This window comes from Suncus etruscus, chromosome 7 (assembly GCF_024139225.1).
Source record: "Suncus etruscus isolate mSunEtr1 chromosome 7, mSunEtr1.pri.cur, whole genome shotgun sequence".
NCBI lineage: Eukaryota > Metazoa > Chordata > Mammalia > Eulipotyphla > Soricidae > Suncus > Suncus etruscus.
In genome coordinates, this window is record NC_064854.1 from 13,569,838 (window position 1) to 13,592,006 (window position 22,169).

General features: G+C 38.9%; 1 protein-coding gene and 1 long non-coding RNA gene across 5 annotated transcripts in view; one reads left to right on the forward strand and one right to left on the reverse strand.

Annotated features, from left to right (window-relative positions):
• The window catches only part of LOC126013249 (arylacetamide deacetylase-like), a 184,390-nt gene extending 170,689 nt beyond the window's left edge, over nucleotides 1–13,701 (reverse strand). For all 3 annotated transcript variants that reach the window (XM_049776267.1, XM_049776268.1, XM_049776269.1), the window contains exon 1: nucleotides 13,498–13,701. In XM_049776267.1, the coding sequence (XP_049632224.1) occupies nucleotides 13,498–13,635 (138 nt within the window). In that variant the 5' untranslated portion in view covers nucleotides 13,636–13,701. The remainder of the gene's footprint in view (nucleotides 1–13,497) is intronic.
• The window catches only part of LOC126013276 (uncharacterized), a 234,190-nt gene that overhangs the window by 170,304 nt on the left and 41,717 nt on the right, over nucleotides 1–22,169 (forward strand). The gene's annotated exons all lie outside the window — the stretch shown is intronic.

Below are 22,169 nucleotides of genomic sequence, written 5' to 3' on the forward strand. Positions count from 1 at the left end.
GTCATGTAGTATTCCATTGTGTATAGATACCACATCTATCCATTAATGATCCATTCATCTGTTGTTGGACATCAGGGTTGGTTCCAAGACTTGGCTATTATACTGAGTGCTGTGATAAATAGTGGGGTGCACACATACTTTGGAATGAATGTCCTTCCAAGTTAGAGGTAGATACCTAGGAGAACAATTGCTGGGTCAAATGGCAGCTTAATTCTGAGCTCCTTGAGCACTCTCCAGACTGTTCTCCATAGGTGTTGGACTAGGGGGCATTCCCACCAGCAGTGGATGAGAGTGCCTTTCATACCGCATCCCCGCCAACACAGATTGTTCCCATTATTTTTGATGTGAGCCATTCTCACTGGTGTAAGATGGTACCTCATTGTTGTCTTGATTTGGATTTCTCTAATGATGAGTGAAGGTGAGCATGTTTTCATGTGTTTGTTGGTCATCTTTCAGTCTTCCTCAGAGAAGTGTCTATTTATTTCATCTCCCCATTTTTCTATAGCTTTATTGGTTTTGGGGGCTCAGTTTTCTGAGTGCTTTGTATATTCTGGATATCAGCCCTTTATCTGACATGTTGAGTGCAAAGATTTTTTCCCAGTCAGTTAATTGTCTTCTTGTGTTAAGTAGGGTTTCTTTTGCCATCAGAAGCTTTTTAATTTGGTGTAGTCCCATTTGTTTATGTTTGATGCTAAAATTCTTGCCATTGGCATTCTATCATCAAAGACTTTTTTGATATATAGGTCTTCGAGTGTTCTGCCTATTTTATTCTCAATAACCTTTATAGATTCGGGTCTGATTTCAAGGTCTTCAATCCATTTTGAGTTGACTTTTGTACATGGGGTGAGGTATAGGTCAATTTTCATTTTCTTATAAATGGTTTTCCAGTTGTACCAACACCATTTGCTGAAAAGACTTTCTTTGTCTTATTTCAAGTTCTTGACTCTTTTGTCAAATATTAGTTGACTGTATATCTGGGGGCTTATGTCTGGAAATTCTGTTCTAACCCACTGGTCTGAGGCTCTGTCCTTGTACCAGTACCATATTGTTTAGATCACTATGTCTTTATAGTATTGCTTCAGGTTAGGTAAAGAGATGCCACCCAGCTTCCTGTTTTTTAATATGTGTTTGGCTATCCTGTGTCTTTTGTGGTTCCAGATGAATTTTATGATTGATTGTTCTAAGTCTTTAAAGAATGATGTTTGAATTTTGATGGGGATTGCATTAACTCTATATAGAAGTGTGGGTAAGATAGTCATTTTGACTATGTTGATTCTACCTACCCATGAGCAGAAGGTTGATTCCTAGGTACTTGATGTTTTTTATACTATTTTAAATGGAGTTGTATTTAATCTCTCTCTTCTCTTCTTCATTATTTGTATAGAAAAATGCTTCTGTCTTTTGTGTATTGACTTTGTAATCAGCCACTTTGCTGTATTGGTTTATTGTTTCTAGAAGTTTTACTGTGAACTCTTTATGGTTTTCCATGTATATATGTCATCTACAAAAAGAGATAGTTTTAATTCCTCTTTTCCTATTTGAATTCCTTTGATTCCCTTCTTTTGTCTGATTGCTATTGCTAGGACTTCTAAGACTATGTTGAATAAGAGTTGAGAGAGTGGACATCTTTGCCTAGTTCCTGACCTTAGTGGGACTGCTTTCAGTTTTTCACCATTAAGGATAATGTTAGCTGTGGGTGTTTCATAGATAGCTGTAACTATATTGATAAAGGCTCCTTCCAGACCTATTTTGCTTAGTGTTTTCAACATGAATGGGTGTTGGATTTTGTCAAATACCTTCTCTGCATCAGTTGATATGATCATGTGGTTTTTGTCTTTATTATTGATGTGGTGTATGATGTTGATTGATTTGCATATGTTGAAACAGCCTTGCATCCCTGGGATGAAACCCACTTGGTCATGATGTATAATCTTTTTGATGTAGTGCTGGATTCAGTTTGTTAAGATTATAATGAGTATTTTTGCATCTATGTTCATTAGTGAGTTTGGTCTGTAGTTTTCTTTCTTGGTGGTATCTTTGCCCTCTTTGGGAATCAGTGTGATATTAGCCTCATAAGAGGAATTGGGGAGAATTCCTGTCTTTTCAATGATTTGGAAGAGCCTGTGGATCAGTGGAAGTAATTCTTCTTGGAATGTTTGATAGAATTCACCTGTAAAACCATCTGGGCCTGGACTTTTGTTCTTGGGGAGTTTCTTAATTACTGTTTCAATTTCCTCCGACGTGATTGGCCTGTTTAGGCTTACTAAATCCCCCTTTTTTAGTCTTGGAAGCTGGTATTTTTCCAAGAATCTATCATTTTCGTCTGGGTTCTCTAGCCTAACTGAGTATAGTTGTTCATGATATGTCCTCATGATGTGTTGGATTTCTTGGGGTTCTGTTGTAATCTCTACCTTTTCATTTGTGATCCTGCTTGTTTGGGTGTTTTCCCTCTTTATTTTTTGGGGGGGGGTGAGTCTTGTCAGTGGTTTGTCTATCTTGTTTATTCTTTTAAAAAACCATCTCCTGGTCTCATTGATTTTCTGTATTGTTTTCTTAGTTTCTATGTTGTTTATTTCTGCTCTGGTTTTTATTATTTCATGTCTTCTGCCTGTGTTTGGGTTTCTCTGTTGATATTGATCCAGCTCCTTAAGATCGTCCTTTAAGCTGCTAATTTTGTCGTTTTCCTCTTTCCTGACATAGGATTGCATTGCTATGAGTTTCCCCTGATAACTGCTTTTGCTGTGTCCCACAGTTTTGACAAGTTGTTTCCTCATTGTCATTTTTCTCAAGGAATCTTTTTATTTCTTCCTTGAGTACCTCTTTGATCCAGCTGTTTTTGAGCAGCATGTTGTTTAATCTCCAGGTGTTGGATTTTCTCCATTGTTTCTTTTTACAGGCAATTTTGACCTCTGTTGCATAATGATCTGACAGGGTGCTTCTAATGATCCTTACCTTTGTGATTTTATGCAGGTTTTATTTGTATCCTAAGGCATGGTCTATTCCGGAGAAGGTTCCATGTGGACTTGAGAAGAATGTGTATTCTGCTTTCTGGGGATGGAGGGCACTATATAAGTCTATTAGCCCTAGTTCTTCTAATTTTTCATTTAAGGCTCTTATTTCTTTGTTATTTTTTTGTCTGGTGGATCTGTCCAGTGGTTATAGTGGAGAATTAAGATCTCCTACTACTATCACATTTCCTTTCATGTTTTTCTCCAGTTTTGCAAGCAGTTGCCATACATATTTTGCTGACTCTGCATTAGGTGCGTAGATATTAACCAGTATTAGCACTTCTTGGTCTACTGTTCCCCTGATCAGTAAGCTGTGACCCTCTTTGTTTCTGATCATTTTCTTGAGGTTGAATGCAATTTGGGTCTGATATAAGAATGGCCATTCCTGCTTTTTTTTTTTAAGTTCCATTGGCCTGGATAATTGATTTCCATCCTTTTATTCTAAGCCTGTGTCTATCTTGTACTTGTAGGTGTGTTTCTTGTAGGCAGCAAAAATCTGATTTATGTTTTCTAATATAGTTCTCTATTATGTGTCTTTTAATGGGAGAGTTTAGTCCATTAACATTTAAGGAGATTATTGACAGAGAGGGTTGAGAGGGTTGTTGTGCAGTTGTATTGTTTAGTGTGGTTGTTACAATCAGGGCTTTGGATTGTGTAATTCATCTCTGAGTAGGTCATTTACAGTCGGCTCTGTTTGTGCAAATAGTGTGAGTTCATTTTTGTTTGACAATGATTTTAGTCTTCCCTCCCACATGAATGAGAGTTTTGCTGGATAGTGGACTCTAGGTTAAAAATTTCTTTCATTCAGTTGTTTAAATATGTCATTCCACTGTCTTCTTGCTTGAAGTATTTCATAATGGAGATCTGGTTTGATTCTAATGTTCCTTCCTTTGTATGTGAGAGTTTTTTTCTCCCTTATTGCTTTAAGTAGGTCGCTTTTCTCTTTGTTTCTTACCATTTGAATTACTATATGTCTTGGAGTTGGTTTGTTAGGGTTTATTTTGTTGGGGAGTCTTTTCACCTCCTGGATTTGTGCAACTGCATCTTTCCAGAGGGTGGGAAAATTTTCTGCTATTATCTCCCTGACTAATTGTTCTTCCCCTTTCCCTGTTTCCTCCCCTTCTGGTATACCTGCAATTCTTAGATTGTTTCTTTTGTCTTTGTTCATTACATGCTGGACTTTTACTTCCAGTGCTTTACTTTCTAATTCTTTGTTGGCTTCTTTGTTGTCTTTTGTTTGCAGTTTATATTTGAGTTGTTCTATGTGATTCTCGAGCTGTGCAATTCTGCTCTTCTGACTTTCTATGGATTTATGAATTTCTTTTAATTCTGTTTGTATGGAGTTTTTCATATTTTGTAGGAATTCTTGTTTAAATTGGTTCATTTGTTTATCTATTGATTTATTGTAATCTCTGGCCAGTGTGTCTTTCATTTCTTATAGCATGGCTTGGAATTCTATTCTCATGGCTGCTTTTAGGTCTTGCTCTCTTGGATCTGTGCATTTTGGTGTCTTGGAAACTTGTTCTAATTTCTCTCCATCTCCCCTGTTGTTAATGTTTTCCGTGGTTTACCCATCTTTCTTTCCATTTATTGGCTTGGCTTGGAGTGCAGTGCCTTCAGGTTTCAGCCCACTTTTGCCACCTGTGGCGTGAGGCTGAACCCTTCTCGGGGTGTGGCTCTATGTGAGTATGTTGGGTGATGTTGCTGAGTTTTGGACCTTCCCTTGTTCTCCAGTCAAGTCTGGTTAATCGCCAACCCCTTCCTGCCAGACAGCATAGGTTCACTCTCTGGTCTGTCCCAGGAGCTCAAGGTTCCCTTGAATGGCCGCCTTCTACCCGCTCTACTCGGCAACCTCCTGTACTCACTCTGGCTTGTTCTGGGAGCTCAAGGTTCTCTTGAATGGCTGCCTTCTACCCTCTTCAGTCAGCGACCTCCTGCACTCACTCTGGCCTGTCCCAGGAACTCAAGCTTCTCTTGAATGGCCACCTTCCACCCACTCCAGTCAACAATCATGTCATAAATAGCTACAGTTTTGAAGTTGAGAAACTGATGTGTTAAGAATTAGAGTCCCAAACGCTTTGTAAATAAATGCAGGTTGGGAACATCAGAAAACAAAAAGTGGCAATGTCTCATTGCCTTAGATTTACAGTGATGAGGCCATAATTTAATTGGCCTGTTTTGGTATCAGCGGAGCACTTTATATGCTCCCCTAGGAAACAGTCTTGGAGCAGATTGTGAAGGTTGGGAAAAAGTGGGCAGTCTGAATTGACTGACAGGACTCATTATCCATGGAGATGTCTTTCTTGACCAAAATTGGATTCCTTCTTGGCTTTTTTTTTAGAGAGGCAGAGAAACATCAAATCAAATGTATATATGTGCAGTGTATAAGTGTGTATATTAAGTGTGTATATGTGGATAAGTGTGGTGGCCACTCACCCATGCTGTTGTCAGAACTCTAAGGAATGCTGGAATGTTAGAGTCATGTTGAAATTTTCAGACCTGCACAGTTGCATTAGCAATAGAGAATGTCTGTCTTGCTTCATTTGTGAGTTTGTCAGTATTATTCTTCACCTGTTGTTGCTCACCTAGTTAAATGTTAGTGAGGTCAGCACAAGGATCTATGAAGACATAAGACATTGGGAATGTTTAGGAACTCAGACCTAAAGGAATTAAAATCCTCTGGAGGGGCTGGAGCAGTGGTGCGGAGTGGTAAGGCATCTGCCTTGCCAGCACTATCCTAGGACAAACCATAGTTTGATCCCTTGGCATCCCATATGGTCCCCTAAGTTAGGTGTGATTTCTGAGCACATACTCAGAAGTAACCCCTGAGCATCACCAGGTGTGGCCCCCAAAAAACAAAATAAAGGGGCTGGAGATATAGCACAGCAGTGTTTGCCCTGCAAGCAGCCGATGCAGGACCTAAGGTGGTTGGTTCGAATCCCGGTGTCCCATATGGTCCCCTGTGCATGCCAGGAGCTATTTCTGAGCAGATAGCCAGGAGCAACCCCTGAGCACAGCCAGGCGTGGCCCAAAAACCAAAAAAAAAAAAAAAAAAAAAAAAACAAAATAAAATAAAATCCTCTGGAAAGAGGATAAGCAGATCCTGAAAAAGAGAATGCCCAAGACTTCCTGGTTTTAGGCTCTTTTACTCACCCACCCCCAAGTAATTATTCAGCCCAGGGAATATATCAACTGTTTATCACATTATTCAAAAAAGAGAAACTGCTTTAACTTTCAATCTTCAGAGAGCATCCCTTTTTTAACTTTAGAATTTTTAAGAATGGAAATGTGTATAGCAAAATTTGCAAATTATTGTAATACCTTTTTGGAATATAATGTTAATTAATATGTGTAGTTCAAAGAAATACATGCTCTTTCAAAGGTACTTTTATTTCATGTCATTTTTGTCACCAGGTATCAAATTTAATTTAACCTTAAGAAAACTGTACTTACATGTGTGAAATAATCACTGTTTCATGATAAGCTTAGTGAGTGTTTTAAACCTCTTTTTTTTTTTTGTTTTGGGGCCACACCCAGCGATGCTCAGGGGTTACTCCTGGCTGTCTGCTCAGAAATAGCTCCTGGCAGGCACGGGGGACCATATGGGACACCAGGATTCGAACCAACCACCTTTGGTCCTGGATCGGCTGCTTGCAAGGCAAACGCCGCTGTGCTATCTCTCCGGGCCCTGTTTTAAACCTCTTAAGATGAAAGTTCTATTGACAAGATTCTTAAATATGAGTATGTTCTACATAATTTTCACCATGAAGCCAACTTTTCTTGTCAAGTACAATGAAATTTGATGTGGATATCCAAAATATTTATTGGACTCACTGGAATTGTTTTAATTTCAAGAAATTCCTAAAAGCCTTAAAAATCTTTAATATGTACTATATAATACAATTTTGCCATCCTAGTTGTGATAATGTCTAAAAACTTGTTTCAAAATTTCCTGAGAGATCAAACTCAAGTTCAGTAAACAAAATAAAAGGTTAAACTTATGGCATGTGACAATAAGGAGTATAGATGTATATTTGGAGTAAGAAAGATAATGGATAGAAATATGTTTACTGGAAATAAAGGAAATTCTCTTAAATTGGAATGAAGAAGAGTTAAAGGAATGTATAGAAATTTTGAGGGCTGTATTCTATAGAAAGGAATTGTATATTATAACTGTTATAAGAATATCCTTATATTATATATGTAGAATTATTTTAAAACATTTTTTTAAGATCTATGGAAAAGGACCTTAGATGTTATAGACCAATGGTTCTCAAACTACGGCCCGTGGGTCACATATTGTATTTATTTCCATTTTGTTTCTTCACTTCTAAATAAGATATATGCAGTGTGCATAGAAATTTGTTCATAATTTTTGTTTTTACTATAATCTGGCCCTCCAACAGTCTGAAGGACAGTGAACTGGCCCCCTGTTTAAAAAGCTTGAGGACCCCTGTTAGACTATGATCATGGTGCTCTTAGAAAACTAGATGTCACCTACCCCCATCTTTTACATAACTTTACCTTAGGGTAAGACCTGCCCATTTCTCAGAAGGATCTTGGGGAGGTCTCAGATAGGGTTTGCCTGAGGAAGGCAGAAATAGAATGGATTTTTAGAGAGAGGATTTGGGAGGATGCTGCAAGAGAGAAAGCTGCAGGAGGAGAAATGGCTGAGAGACAAGGTACAATGCAGGGCTTTAATACAACATATTGGGACCTGGACTGTGATTTGAATCCTGTACCAGACATCATGGTGAGATTTTTGTTCTTGTGTTTCATTTTGGCTCTTTTCAACTGAGTGAGCCCAAAACCTTGGGTCATGTGGAGCTATTTTCAAAGATGGCTGAGACCCCTTCTGGGGGCATAAGGGCCATTAAAACAGGGGAAGTGAAAGCTTGGATCACTCCCATTCAAGGCCCAGGACTGAGATTTTTCCACAAAAGGTCCTATTTCCAAAAACCTCATCCTCCTCAGAGATTGATGCAGAGCCCTAATTGGAAAATGAAGAGAAAAAAGACTGTATTGAGAGCAGATTAAATTCTGATTATGACCTTCAGCCTGAGCATGTTTTTTGACTTAGGAAATTTCGGACTCTCAGCTTGGAACACTTTGAACTCTGGACACCCAGATGCACCCTGTGGAGAAGCTGTAGCTGAAAAGCTATGGCGGCTGTGTCAGCAAGCCCTGCTTTCAAAATATCGCCTGGAGGGGAGACGAGGCAGCTGCAGCGAAGCAATCAGCAAGAAGCATCAGAGACTGCTCCATCCCTCCTGATGCAGTCACTTGGGTCCTGATCCTGCCATCTGGTGAGGCAAGAAAGCGGCTAAAAGCTCAAAAGCGGCCAGAGGTGGCAGGCACGCGTGGCACCAGCCCAAACCCATGGAAGTGAAGCCACATGGTGAGTGGCCTGGGAGAAGCCCAGCATCTGGACAATTTTGTGTTGGTGATAGAATAAAAGTCCACAGTGTATTCACATTTGGACAATTTGGTGATGGCATAAATTAAAAAAAAAAGTGGGGGAGATAAAGAGCGAAGCACAATTGAAAAATTTCATTTCAAACCACCTGCATCTAACTTTGCTTTAGGTGTATCTCTTGATCTAAGTCATTTTCTTGCTGATTTAAATGTGCTTTATAGTTTTCCATAGTTAATGTTCCCAGTTGCATGATGTTTAACTGTGTATTTTGATGTATTAGCCCGTTTTCAAAATGTATTTTTTGTATAGATGTTCTTGTACTTATGTGTAGGGAAAGGTTAAATAGGAACATGAAAGTTTCAGGGGGGAAATGGTTAAATGGCATTAAGAAGTATAGGAACAAGAAAGTTCCAGGAAAAAATGCTTGTTAAATAGTATTAAGAAAAATAGGAACAAGAAATTTCCAGGATAGTGCTTGGTTAAATAAGTATTAAGAAAATTTTAAGTTACAGGTATATTTTGCTGAAAAGTTATATTTATGGAAAAGGCTGAGATGTTAATTTTACACTTTAAACTTTGTTGCTATGGTAATATCAGTTTCCACATTTGGCTAAAGGTGGAGTTAGGAATACAAAAGCTTACTACCCTTCATTTATATTCAGGGAGGGGGAGATGTCACCCCATGCTCATCTTCTAACATAACTTTATCTTAGGATAAGACCTGCCATTTCTCGGAGGGGTCTTGGGAAGGTCTCAAATAAGATTTGCTTGAGGGGCCAGAAAGAGAATGGATTTTGGAAAGAGGATTTGGGAGGATGCTCCAAGAGAGAAAGGAGCAGGAGAAGATATGGCTGAGAGACAAGGTACAATGCAGGGCAGAATAGGGATCCAGCATAAAAGATTATGAGAGGAGCCACACCTGTTGGCTAGGGCATAAAATAAAGCTGATATCTTTTGGAACAGGACTGTTGTGGATTTTCTCCCTGCCACTATCCTGTACTTGCAGACCCGCCAGCGGAAGGGGGTTTCAGTTGCCTGGTCTAAGCTGGAGGAGAAAGACCTCTCATCCCTCCATCACCATCTACCACCATCCAGCCCATCTAAATGGCTGTAATACAACACTAGATACTTAAAAGTTATGGAAAATCAAAGTTATCTTCATAGATTCAATATTGCTGATTAAGCTATTGATTTTAACAGTACTTCTTTTGCTCTATGGCCCATGATAAAAAGGTAAACTGCATCTATGGTAATAATGGAGACAGTTTTCTCAATACCTTTTGTATATTTAATACTTCATCACAATATAAATGCAAGAATATTGGGAATATTGGAATATTCCCATTCCAGTAAAATTTCTGAAAAATGGTAAAGGAATTCCTATCTCTTAGTAGAGTAACAAATCTGTTGATTAAAATTAAAGTAACAAAATTTACATACTTTGAAACCTCAAGTGAAACCTACTGAACTAAAAATTCAAATGTTTCAGGTGAGTTTTTACAGAAAACTAAAGACTTGTCCTATTGGCCTGATTTAAGTTTCAGTTGCTCTGACACTGGCCTTAAATTCTCACATTTCAAGATGTGGGTTCCAATGAGGGCTTCAGATAGACCCTGGGGCAGGCTTTGTGCCACCTGGTTTATGACATGGAATAGACCAAGAGCTTAAGTATATTGATTATAGGGGTGATGTCTTAAAGTGACCATCACTGACACTTACTTTAAGAAAATGGAATAAGTGGACCCCCCATCTCTTCTGAGACCTAGAATGACCCTCTGGGGTTAGATAAACAAAAAGAGTAACCTCTGGCCTGCTATTAATACATAACCAAAAGCTTCCTGGGAAAGGCTACCTTGCTCTGACTTAATTAAATCTGATTAAAAGTTACTATTCCTCTTCTTACTGCATTTATAAAAGAAAAAACAGCCACTTTTAATAAAGATGATTTGGTGGGGTCGGAGAGATAGCAGGGAGGTAAGGCATTTGCCTTTCATGCAGAAGGTCATCGGTTCGAATCCCGGCATCTCAGGAGCAATTTCTGAGTATGGAGCCAGGAATAACCTCTGAGCACTGCCGGGTGTGACCCAAAAACCACTAAACAAATAGTTTGGTATGTTAATTGTAAGAGTGGGGAGAACACCATGCTTCATTTCAGAGACATGTTTTTGGTGTTAAGTCTATTTTCTCTATCCATAGATGGATAATAGAACCTCCAGTTAGAATCCAATGTAAAATCAGACATACCCTTTTAAAGCATGACATGGGTTTGGTTCTAGAAACTTCATAGGTTCTGTATTAAAAACAACCTTGTAATCATGGTGTTTAATAAAGTAATTTTAAAAAATATCATTTTGCTTGGGGTCTTGCTAATCTGTGATTGCTTTACCATAAAGGACCCCTTCAGAAAGAAAAGAATAACCTCTAAAAACTCCACTCTTTTACATATCTCATTTTTCCTGTCTGTAGTAAAGAAATATCCATGTCCTTGTCTTTCTTTCTAAGCAACTTGCATATTATGATTGTGCCTTGTTTATCTGTCTTAATTCTTCCTGCTAAATTGAAGGTACTTCCCACAGCATAATCTTATTAAAACCTAGGTCACTCATATGGCTGTCAGTAAACCTGAACCCAGAGTGGCAGCAAGACTACAGGACTCATGACAGAAGTTGTGGCATGCCTTCTCTAATGCTCTTGTGACTCATTAGATTCCCTATACTCCTGATATTCTTGAGATTATATGTTGTCACCAGTACCGATGTGTTGCAGGTATGACATTTATATTTTTGTTTGTTTGTTAGGTTTTTGTTTTTGTTTTTGGTCACACCCGGCAGTGCTAAGAGGTTACTCCTGGCTCTACATTCAGAAATCTTTCCTGGCAGGCTCAGGGGACCATATGGGATGACGGGATTCAAACCACCATCCTTCTGCATGCAAGGCAAATGCTTTACCTCCATGCTATCTCTATGGCCCCACAGGTTTGATATTTATAACCTCAGTTCAGAAGCGTGATTTTATCAAAACATTACAGAATAACTCACACCACTTCTGAAGAATTCAGGCCATGATCATTCACAACATTGAGCAAAGATTGAATAATTTGCCTAAGCACTATTCTGGATGCAGCATAGGTCAATATCTTAAAACAAAAAATGGGGCTATTTTGTGATTGGAATAGTTCCTACTTTGTGTCATCTCCCTAATACATAATGAACCACTCAACATGGGGCCTACTCTGATACCAGCAGCTGACTTGTAGGAAATATGCCTCTGGACACACATGACCTTCAGAATGAGATTGTTCCAGTGCTCAGAGATGAACTTTCAGGCATTCTTTCTGAAAATTTAGCCAAGAAAATTGCACATGTACTGCAGAATCTCAGTCTGAGATCATGGTGGCAAAGCCTTGCCCACAATACAGGCAGTTCTGGTACAACTGTACTTATCATCTTCATTTTTCTGATTCTGGAATCATGCCACCTGTCGAAAGACTAATCCATGCAGAGAGCATGGCACGTCAAGACCAACTTAATTTCTTGCAATTTTCAAACGGAAAGGGGGAAATTTTGGTGGGGGGGGGAACAATATTGCTTTTCCCAAACCAATTGGCAGATGGAATCCTTTAAAACAGCTATCTTGGGGCACCGTATCGAGCAACTTCTCTGGGGAATATTCTTGAGAAGAAAGCTTCATAGATACCATTTCAGAGCTGATGAAGGACAGCACAAAGAGGGGTGACATCTCCCCATTATCAGTCATTACTCTAATGCTCGACTCCAGGCCTTCTGTCCTCCTTGCAGAGAGCTCTGTTTAAGGTATTACCTATCAGCCTAATATTATTTCCACTGCCATTCTCCTGAGACATTTCTAAGCTCCAAAATTTATGCTATTTTTCTCCCTTACTGTCCTTCTGCTATCCCTGGCCCTACCAGCTTGAAGAAATCCAATATTTCTTGCCCTATATAAGCATAGTTAGAATGGGATAAATTATCTCTGGTCATCAGCCTGGAAACTGTTCTTTTCAGGTAATAACATGGGGGATGCTAGGTCCCAAACACACGGGGGAACAGAATTTTGGAAGTTGATTGTCACTGGCCCACTGGATCAAAACATGTTTCTCTGGATTCTTTCAGGCTTCTATGACAGACTTCTATGTCTGTCAGACAGGTCTACTTTCAACAGCCTGTGCTGTTAAGCCTGAGTGTCCAAAACTCACTATTTGCAACTACCCTAAAACCTTTGTGTGAATTAACAAATTTTGAAGGAGGTGCTCTAAGAGAGGACAGCAGAGGGTTTGAGGCCAAGGACCCCAGTGCTGTTATAGGGCCAAGGGTCTGAGACTGATGTTAACACAGCCTGTGCCTCCCATCCCAGACTTACAGCATGTTTGGTATTTGCTTGTCTTTATTATCAGAAGGTAGATCAGTGCAGAGAAAGTAAAAGGAGGAAATGACTGTCTTGGAAAGCAAGTAATCACCTTCAGCAAAAAGGCAGCTAAGGTCTTCTCTGTCCCTGAAATAGCTCTCCTAGCCAGGGAACCATATATTTCTCATCTCCTTTAATTTTTTTCCCAGCCATCCTGTTTAAAAATGCGTCTGTTTAGTAGCCTGGTCCTGGGTAAGTATCAGAACAGAATAGTCTATTATTCAGCCTTTCTACTGGGCTTCTTCACTCCCATGAAGACTTTTTTCTTCCTTGACAGCACACTATCTTTTAATATTAAAAATCAAAGTTCTTGCACTCCTTTCATTGTCTTTCTGGATGTTAAAATATGCTTTTCAAATCAGCTGACAAATCTTTTAAGGACCAGAGCGATAATACAGCTTGTAGGGTTTTTGCTTTGCATGTGGGCAACAGGGTTTGATCCATGGCATGCTATATGATCCTCTGAATCTTCCAGGAGTGATTTCTGAGTGCAGAGCCTGGAGTAACTCCTGAGCTACACCTGGCATGGCCAAAAAAATACCCATAAAACAAAGAAACCAAAATAAAACCAAAAAAAAAAAAAAAGTGAACTTCTCAAGAGAGCAGAAAAACATTAAACTGGTATTACAAATCATAAAATTCTCCACTTACCAATTTTGATATAGTCTTCAGACATGCTTCCACACACATAATTGCCCAGGGCTGCTCAGTGTTTGCTGGAAGGGGTGTGCACAGGTACCATGCGCCAAAGACCCCCACAATCAGGAATAAAATCACTTTTCTGCCCATCTTAATTCTGCTCTCCTTAGCAAGACAGTAGATGCACTTTGGCAAAAGCAATAAACTAAAATTTCACCCAGCTACATTAACCAATGACTGCATATTGCCTAACTCTCAGATTATATAGCCTCTGTCCAATCTGTTATCTATTGGCTGTCATTCCAGAAATGACTTAATACAAGTACAAATGAACAACTCTACACAACAAAATTTCCTGGCACAACTACCAAATTTACTGGCTGTATTACTTTGGTAAAGAGTCAAGAAATATGCATTTGCTGCACAGTAATATGGGGCAGAATATTCAGGAGGGAATAGAGAATATGGAAATATACTTAAGGTACTGTATATTTCATATACTAAACTTCAAAGTGAGATAGACCTGACAAATATTGTAAAAGAATTATAAAATCTTTCACAAGACAATGTATGTTGTTACTCATCTTTTATGCCACTTTCACTGCCTTGTACCAATGGCTGTCCCCAATGAATTATGCTAATCTCAAGAAAATGGCACAACAATCATGCAGACAGCTAGCAGTTCTTAAGCACCTGTCAATAAACCATATTTTAGTGTATTAAAACTCATTATATTTTCTAGAGCATTCTATTATGAGACATAAAGAGGTCCAAGGAAGCCCAGAAATTTGTTGCAGCTTTTCAGACAGGTCCTAGTGCTGGCATTCCCAAGCTTGTTCTAATTCCAATGTCCACACATTAGCTTTCTAAATGCACTGAAAGTGGAGCTGCTGAATTGGAGACATGCCCTATTCAATCATTATGCAGGTGTTCCTCTCAGACCTTCTCTTAGTGGAGGGTACTGGACAGTGCTAGCCTATGAGCTAACATGTCTGCATGATTGCCAGGCACAGCAGGAAGGTCACAGGTTCAGGAATTTCTGAGTTTGCATAGCCCCAGGCTACTGTACTTCTCTGTGAGCTGAAGGTAGGTTTTCACAAAGTTTCACTAGGTTTTTTTTTTTTTCCTGGGGGTGGGGGTGGTGGTAAAGCAAAATAGTTTTTATTGAGAAGAACTTAATTTAAAAGACATGAGAAGACAAAGAGGAAATACAAGTTTAAGAGAACATAATATTCTCCAGAGTGGAAAAAGTAAGTGTGAAATGTGTTCAAGGAAGAACAGGAGCTTGGAGAATTGATGAGCCAGTTTTGCTAATTTGGAAACTGAGGTCCAGGGAGAAGAAAGCCTTTGCCCAGAGGAACATGAAAAAATTAGTGGAAAAAATAAACAGGCTGATTTCTGTCCTGCACACTTAAAGTCTAGGGTCTAAGTGACTATTTATTTTATATATTTTTATTTATTTATTTATTTAAGAAACCTGGCTAACATGACTGCATATATGTTTAGGGTTGCAATTTTACATGACTTCAAAATTCTTCCCATTCAAAGTAATAATCAAAGTCCAATATTCTAAATACTAAAATAATAAACAAGAGATATTTTTGCCTGATGTAATTTTAATAAGTGCTAAAACTAAAACCTTTTGTTCTTGTAGTAAAATATACATAACATTTAATACTTGATACACTTAGTTCTCTAGAGGACATATAGATCGAAAACATTCCCATTAGTCAATAATTATCAACATCATCTTCAAAAAATTTTCAACCTACCAAACCAAATTGTATATTCATTAGAAAGGCTTATCAGGAAGCTCAACGGTGAGCTTCTTGGAAGCATCTGATCATCTGATCATGACCAAAAGGACTGGGATGGATCTATTTCTCCTTCTATCCCTTTGGTCTTTCTTTCTTTCTTTCTTTCTTTTCTTCCTTTTCTATCTTTCTTTCTTTCCTTCTTTCTTTCTTTCTTTCTTTCTTTCTTTCTTTCTTTCTTTTTTCCTTCATCCTTTTCTTCTTCCTTTTCTATATTTCTTGCTTTCTTTCTTTCTTTCTTTCTTTCTTTCTTTCTTTCTTCCTTCCTTCCTTCCTTCCTTCTTCCTTCCTTCCTTTCTTTTTTCTTTCTTTCTTCCTTTTCCTTCCTTCTTCCTTCCTTCCTTCCTTCTCTTTCTTTCTTTTTCTTTCTTCCTTTCTTCCTTTCTTCCTTTCTTCCTTTCTTCCTTTCTTCCTTTCTTCCTTCTTCCTTCCTCTTCCTTCCTTCCTTCCTTCCTTCCTTCTTTCTTCTTTCCTTCTTTCTTTCTTTCTTTCTTTCTTTCTTTCTTTCTTTCTTTCTTTCTTTCTTTCTTTCTTTCTTTCTTTCTTTCTTTCTTTCTTTCTTTCTTTCTTTCTTTCTTTCTTTTCTTTCTTTCTTTCTTTCTTTCTTTCTTTCTTTCTTTCTTTCTTTCTTTCTTTCTTTCTTTCTTTCTTTCTTTCTTTCTTTCTTTCTTTCTTTCTTTCTTTCTTTCTTTCTTTCTTTCTTTCTTTCCCTTTCCTCTTTTTCTTTTTCTTCAGCTATTTTCTTCTCATTGTCCTTATTTTCTTCCCATTCTCATCTTTCTTCTCTCTCTTCCTTTGTTTCTCTTTTGCTAAATACTTTCTCAGCTTCTCTTAATTAATCCTGTAAAGTTTTTCCCTGAATGTCCTCTAGTCTTTGATGTTTCTTCCTAATGTCTACTGCAGATTGCCCTACAAAAGCCATAATAACCGAGGCCTGATGAGTCTCGGAGGTAGGGTCAAAAGGGGTGTACCTCCTACATGCCTCCATTAATCTTTCTAAAAAAAAAAAAAAGCAGGTGGTTCTTCAGTCCCTGAATTACCTCTTTTACCTTAGCCAAATTAGTGGGCTTTCTAGCTGCCTGTCAGAGACCTCTCATCAGAGTCTGGCGATAGGTGGACAGGTTACCCCTACCTTCAGGATGGTTTGGATCCCAGTCCGGTCTCCAGAGAGGAAAGGCATCATCAATTATATCAGGTCTAGTGGTTACGAGGCCATCTAAGCTAATAACGTTTTTCCCAGCTGCCACCAGGATTCTGTCTTGTTCCTCAGTAGTAAAAAGCATCCGGAGCAGCTTCTGACAGTCATCCCACGTAGGTTGGTGGGTATTCATCAAGGAATCTAAAAGGTTAATTAGCCTAGTAGGGTCTTCAGAAAAAGAAGGGTGGTTAAGTTTCCAATTATACAAGTCTGAAGATGGGAAAGGCCAATATTGAAGAGTGGGCATTTCCCCTCCCCTCCCATTTGATATTACCAGTCCCACTGGTCTCAATGGCATAATGGGTAGGGCCTCAGGGGTAGGGTCCTGGTCTAGTTGCTGACTACGGTCCCGCAGCCAGGCCTGTGCGTCCCTCCCCCAAGACAGAATCCGGGGGTGAGAGTGGAAAAGGAGGTAATGAGGACCCTGAGCCTGCTGGAGACCCCGATCTTAGCTCTTCCCTCCTCTCCTCTATTGGTGCAGTTGGAGCTTGCACAGGTGGCCTGTAAAGGGGGGGGGTCAAAAAGAAGGAGATCAGTGGTGTCCAGGTAAATGTGGGACACTGTCCGCTCGCCTTTAAGCTTTAACTCAGGATCTTCTTTGGCCTTTACAGGAAGAACACTGAGCTTCAAGGGCAGCTGTAAAGAGAGCGGCTCAGGGGTATTAGAAGAAAAGGGGGTAAAAAACAGGTGCATCCATTCAGGTGGGTTCTCACAGAGATCTTCCCAGGTCAAAATGTAGGGTTCCTGGTAAGGGTGCCCCTGTGGTTCTGATTGGTATATAACACTTTTCACCTTGCGAATTAGAGGAAGATGAAAAGACCCCTCTGGGGGCCAGCCCACCTAAAAAGTAGGCCATTCAGCCAAACAGAAAGTCTGCCATTTACCTTTCCTAATCACAAAGGATCACTTTCAAGTGCTCTTGCCTTAATTTCTGCCCAATGTTCTTGTGTCAGAGTCAGTGGAGTGGTTTGATTCTGACCCATATTATCTAGGAATCTGAAACTCTCTACCACAATGGCTAATTCAGAAGATTATTAAAAAAAATGAAAAGACTAAGACCTATCATAATGTTAATAGCATGCAGACCAGTAGAGCTGCTTGAACCCCCGGCTGAGAAGTAGTTAGAAATGCAATCTAAACTAGACATGAAAAGAAGACCCAACAAAACAACAAGAAACAAACAAACTTATTCCAGCAGTCCACCAGCAGACAATTCCTCTCAGCAACCTAGGAACGTCTTCCTGCTGCTATAATTAATGATCACCTGGGGTGCCTCCAGGGTCGTGACTTATAGTTTCAGGTCGTCAACTCACTACCACCTGGTTTCCACTTCAGGTGGGGACCCTTGTCCTAAGTCACACCAAAGTCTGCTCCTCACCACTTATGGACCTAACAACAAGAACAGAACAAGCATATATTACAACAACAATATACTGGATCTCACCAAGCTGCCTGTTCACAGCTCTGCTCTGGGCAGAATGAGGACTCCTGGGTGGCTCGCCAAATGAAAGGTCCGAAAGTCCTGTAGTCCAACTGCCCGATGAGGAGGAATGAAGAGACTGACACTCAGGCAAAAGCACAAGCGAATTCTTTATTCTGACCGGTAAGGGTCCAGTGCATTCCCACTACAGGACAGAGGCAAAGGACCCCGAGGCGTATGGACAAACAGCTTATATACTTTTTAGTCAAGGAAAAATCCACATTCACTCATTACTCCCTTATAAGTTAAAAATATAATAATAATAATAATAATAATAATAATAATAATAATAATAATAATATAGGTTAAGTGAATGTGCTTGCTTTTTAAGGTTTGGAATTAGGGATTTAGAATTAATTATAATTAATCTTGCTTTTGCTTCTGTATTCTGCTTCCTTAAGGAAAAATTTCTAGTCACATCAGAGTATAGGAATGAAAGGCCAGATAAAAAATGTTTCTCCTGGTCAGGAATGCAGGCCTCCTCCCAGATAAATCTCTTAGCACATCTGTTATCCATAATACCTGGACATGTATGGAATGGATTGAGGACAGCAAGGACCCATGATTGTAACAAGGTTGCACGCCTTTTTTCCTCTTACTTTTTCTTTTTGCTATTTTTGAATGAATGCATCTTTGTGCACCAACGAGATACTTCTAAGCCTATGGAGTACTATATAAGCCTTAGCTTGATGCTGTGTGGGGTCCCAGCACCACCTGGTGGGTCAGGAAATGTTGGACTCCAGTCCACTGGTAATAAACCACCTTTGTGTGATTTGCATTGTCTCTCAAAACTTGACTTGGTTGTCATTCTCAGTTTCTAACATCAAAATAGTAACTCAGTCTGTTCGTTCAAAGTATAAAGAAAAGTATTGAGAATATATATAGTTCACAATAATACCCTTGAGATGTAGATACTAGTAAATATACTTAAATATTTTATTTAAATTTAAATTTTATTGGCAGACCCCAGATACCAGGATTTCACCATTCTTCTTGCAACTGGCAACTGAGATGTCTTTGAGTAGGGAAGCTGGCCGATAGGACCCCTGTTCTGAACCCTAGAGCAGGGATATGGGACCTCCAAGTCAGACCTTTACAATAAGACTGAGCAGCCAGGTCCCCAGGGAGTGTGGGGGAAGAGAAACTAGCCCCTTCCATGGCCATACACAGGGCTGTGCAGTAAACCTCCTTGCACTGGAATTCTTTCTCATCAGTCTTCATTTCTAATTGTACTTTGTAACCATGATTTCACAATGCTCATAATTTTAGATTGTTCTAGGAAAGAAAATGGAATGCCCAATACCCAAGGATAGCACTCCATGAGCTTTACTCCTCACAAAGCAGAACATCTTCCCCACCCCTGTCAGATGTCAAACAGCTCCCAAAGTGAAAATATAGATTCCCTACATGAGAAACACTGACACTCAGCTACTATTGACTTGCTTTCGATGGCCCCCTCCCTTCACCTTCTTCTACCATGGACTTTTGCTTGCTATGGGATTTGGTGACTGAGAAGCCCTGTGCTTCTCAGTCACTAATATATAACTGCTGGGAGCCATCTTTGCTAGCTTCCAAAAACTAACTCACAAGTTGAAGTTGGATTCCAGATCTTACCCCTTTTCCGCCTATTTCAAAAGACTTAAAAAGGATATAAGAATCTCTTTTGAATATTTCTTTAATTACATTCCTTCAATATGCATATCTGTGACCAAATATTTTCTCATGTAACAACAATTTCCCCGTCCTCGAGATCTGTTTGGTATAGAATTCTAGTAGACAAGTCTTTGTCTAGAGGCCATATAAGAAAAAGTTTATGGGGATTGTTGTTCTTGATACCTCAATCTCCAAATGCACCAGTAATACCTTGTGCCATTCTTCCTTTTTGCATACTCACAGTAAAATGGGAAAAGATTGCATATGCAAACAAGTTCTTATCTAACAGAGATGGGAGCACATTTTAAACTGCAGTGGGACTTTACACCCTGAACTCCTGGCATAGTGACTTGGCTTAGACTTCAGCTGGTTGGACATTGACCATTCATCCCTGAATGGTGGAAATTGTCTGTGGAAAAACATGATTTCCTACACCATCACCAGGAATAAGAACTCTTAACAAGGAAGGCTCCATCACCATTATGGCATTGGCTTATTTCAAAGATGGTACTTATGACACCATGACAACCTAGGAACAGCAACAGTCTGCTTTGAGGCAGAATTCTCTGCAATGCTACCTATTGGTGAGACAAAGCCAGAGACTCCATACACCACACAGCCTTCAACATAAGAAGAAACCAGGATCTTTACTACAGCAACCCAACAGCAACAGCTGTGATGGTGAATAACTGTTTCTGGAACCACAGAGAATGTCGAAGGGGTCGGACAACCTAGTAGGCATGGAGCCTGGAGTTGGTCTTATGCCAAAACACTTCAGGAGTGAGGTTTCCCTGTTTTTAGACCAGTTTTCTCCCTCCAATTTCTTCCATATTTTGCTGTGCCTATGCAAACAACAATTGTCATACACACACACACACACACACACATCTTTCTTTTCTTCTAGACCACCTACTACCTGAAAAAAAGACAAGAGCATACTAAAGCTTCTGCTATTGTATTAACGACTTTATTGGTGACACAATAATTGTCACGAATATATCTGCTAATGAACTCCTTTCTTTTTCCAAATCTTTGTGTTTTTTATCTCCTGTTTTCTTTATATTTTTTGATAACTTTGCTTCCTGTCATCCTGAAACAAATGTATTATAATCAGTTATGTCAATTATAATGCATTTTCTTTTAATAAATGTATATCAAAAAAGATAGTAACATTAAATTGGAACACTTTTAAAAATAAATAAATTTACATTTTATTACATTTTTAGTCCACTAAAATTGTTATATTTTATCCAATAATAATCAGTGATTGAAAATTTACGAAAGATTTTTAAGAGAAACTATGTCATCTTAATCATTGACTCTGATATTTTTAAGTTTAAAATACATGGTTATATTTGTGTTTGCAATTCCTTTATGTAACCAACATGCAATTCATAAAGTTATGATGATAAATCAAGGAAAATTCTTCCATGTGAGTCTCCTAAACCTGGAAAAAACTTTTCTCCTAAATCTGTGTATTTGAGAGTAAAGTTTGACACGAGTACTGGCATGGCTTCCATGTCATCTAAAAACTAAGAGTGACACACATGTAGTCAATATTATTACATCATTTCCATTTCCAAACAATAGGAGATACTTCCATTAACTTATTCTTAGAAACAAACCTTTCATTAGTTAGATGTTAAGTTTTATATGTACTTAGAAGTATGAGTACTTCATAGTAAATTATTGAAAGATAATCTTTAACATTTTTTAAATTTTTATTTAAACTGACAAGCTCTGGTAAGGATTCCCCTGTGACTGATTCAAAGGTGGATAAGGGTTTCTTCCAGCTCATAGCCTCAGAGACTAGACCCGGGAGAAAAAAGGAAGGCTGTGAGACACAGACCACTCATAGGGAAGCATTGTCAGAGCATTTATTGAAGGTAAGGACAAGGCTTTTTAGGGCAAACTTTAGGCGGGAAACAGCTTAGGCATTACAGCACAGTAAATGTTAAAACTAAAAGAACATGGCACATAGACAATGATCCACTAGGAGTCACAGTAAATTAGGATCTATATAGGTGACTGGAAGGACATAGCAGTTGGACTGGGTGATGAAAAGCTGAGAGATATTACAGGGAGAGCAGGAGGTGCTATGGGGACAAGGGGCCACTGTTGAGGCCTTATTTTTAAGGTAGGAGCAGTGATGTTTAACTAAATTTTAAAAAGTAATCTAGAGTCTTGCCACATTCATAAAATCTTAATCCCCAAAATATTCCTATTTAAAATTTTTCTACATTTTTCTTACCAGTTTCTGAAACTGTAAAATCACAGGTTACATTGAGTAACCTTTTACTTGCAACCTTGAACAGAGCAAAACGGAAGGGAAATTTTTAGCACTAACAAGTTGTGGACATAAACATAAAACCTTTGGCAATATATTGAAGTCCACAAATTTTGAATTGGATTTCAGGAAGGGTCAGGAGACTAGGCATGGTTATAGAAAGAGCTGTATGCCTGCGTGGGAAGATTGGTATGATTTCTGGAGAATGGTGGGGTGGTAACTAGTACAAGCTCAGCTGAAAGTAGTCATTGA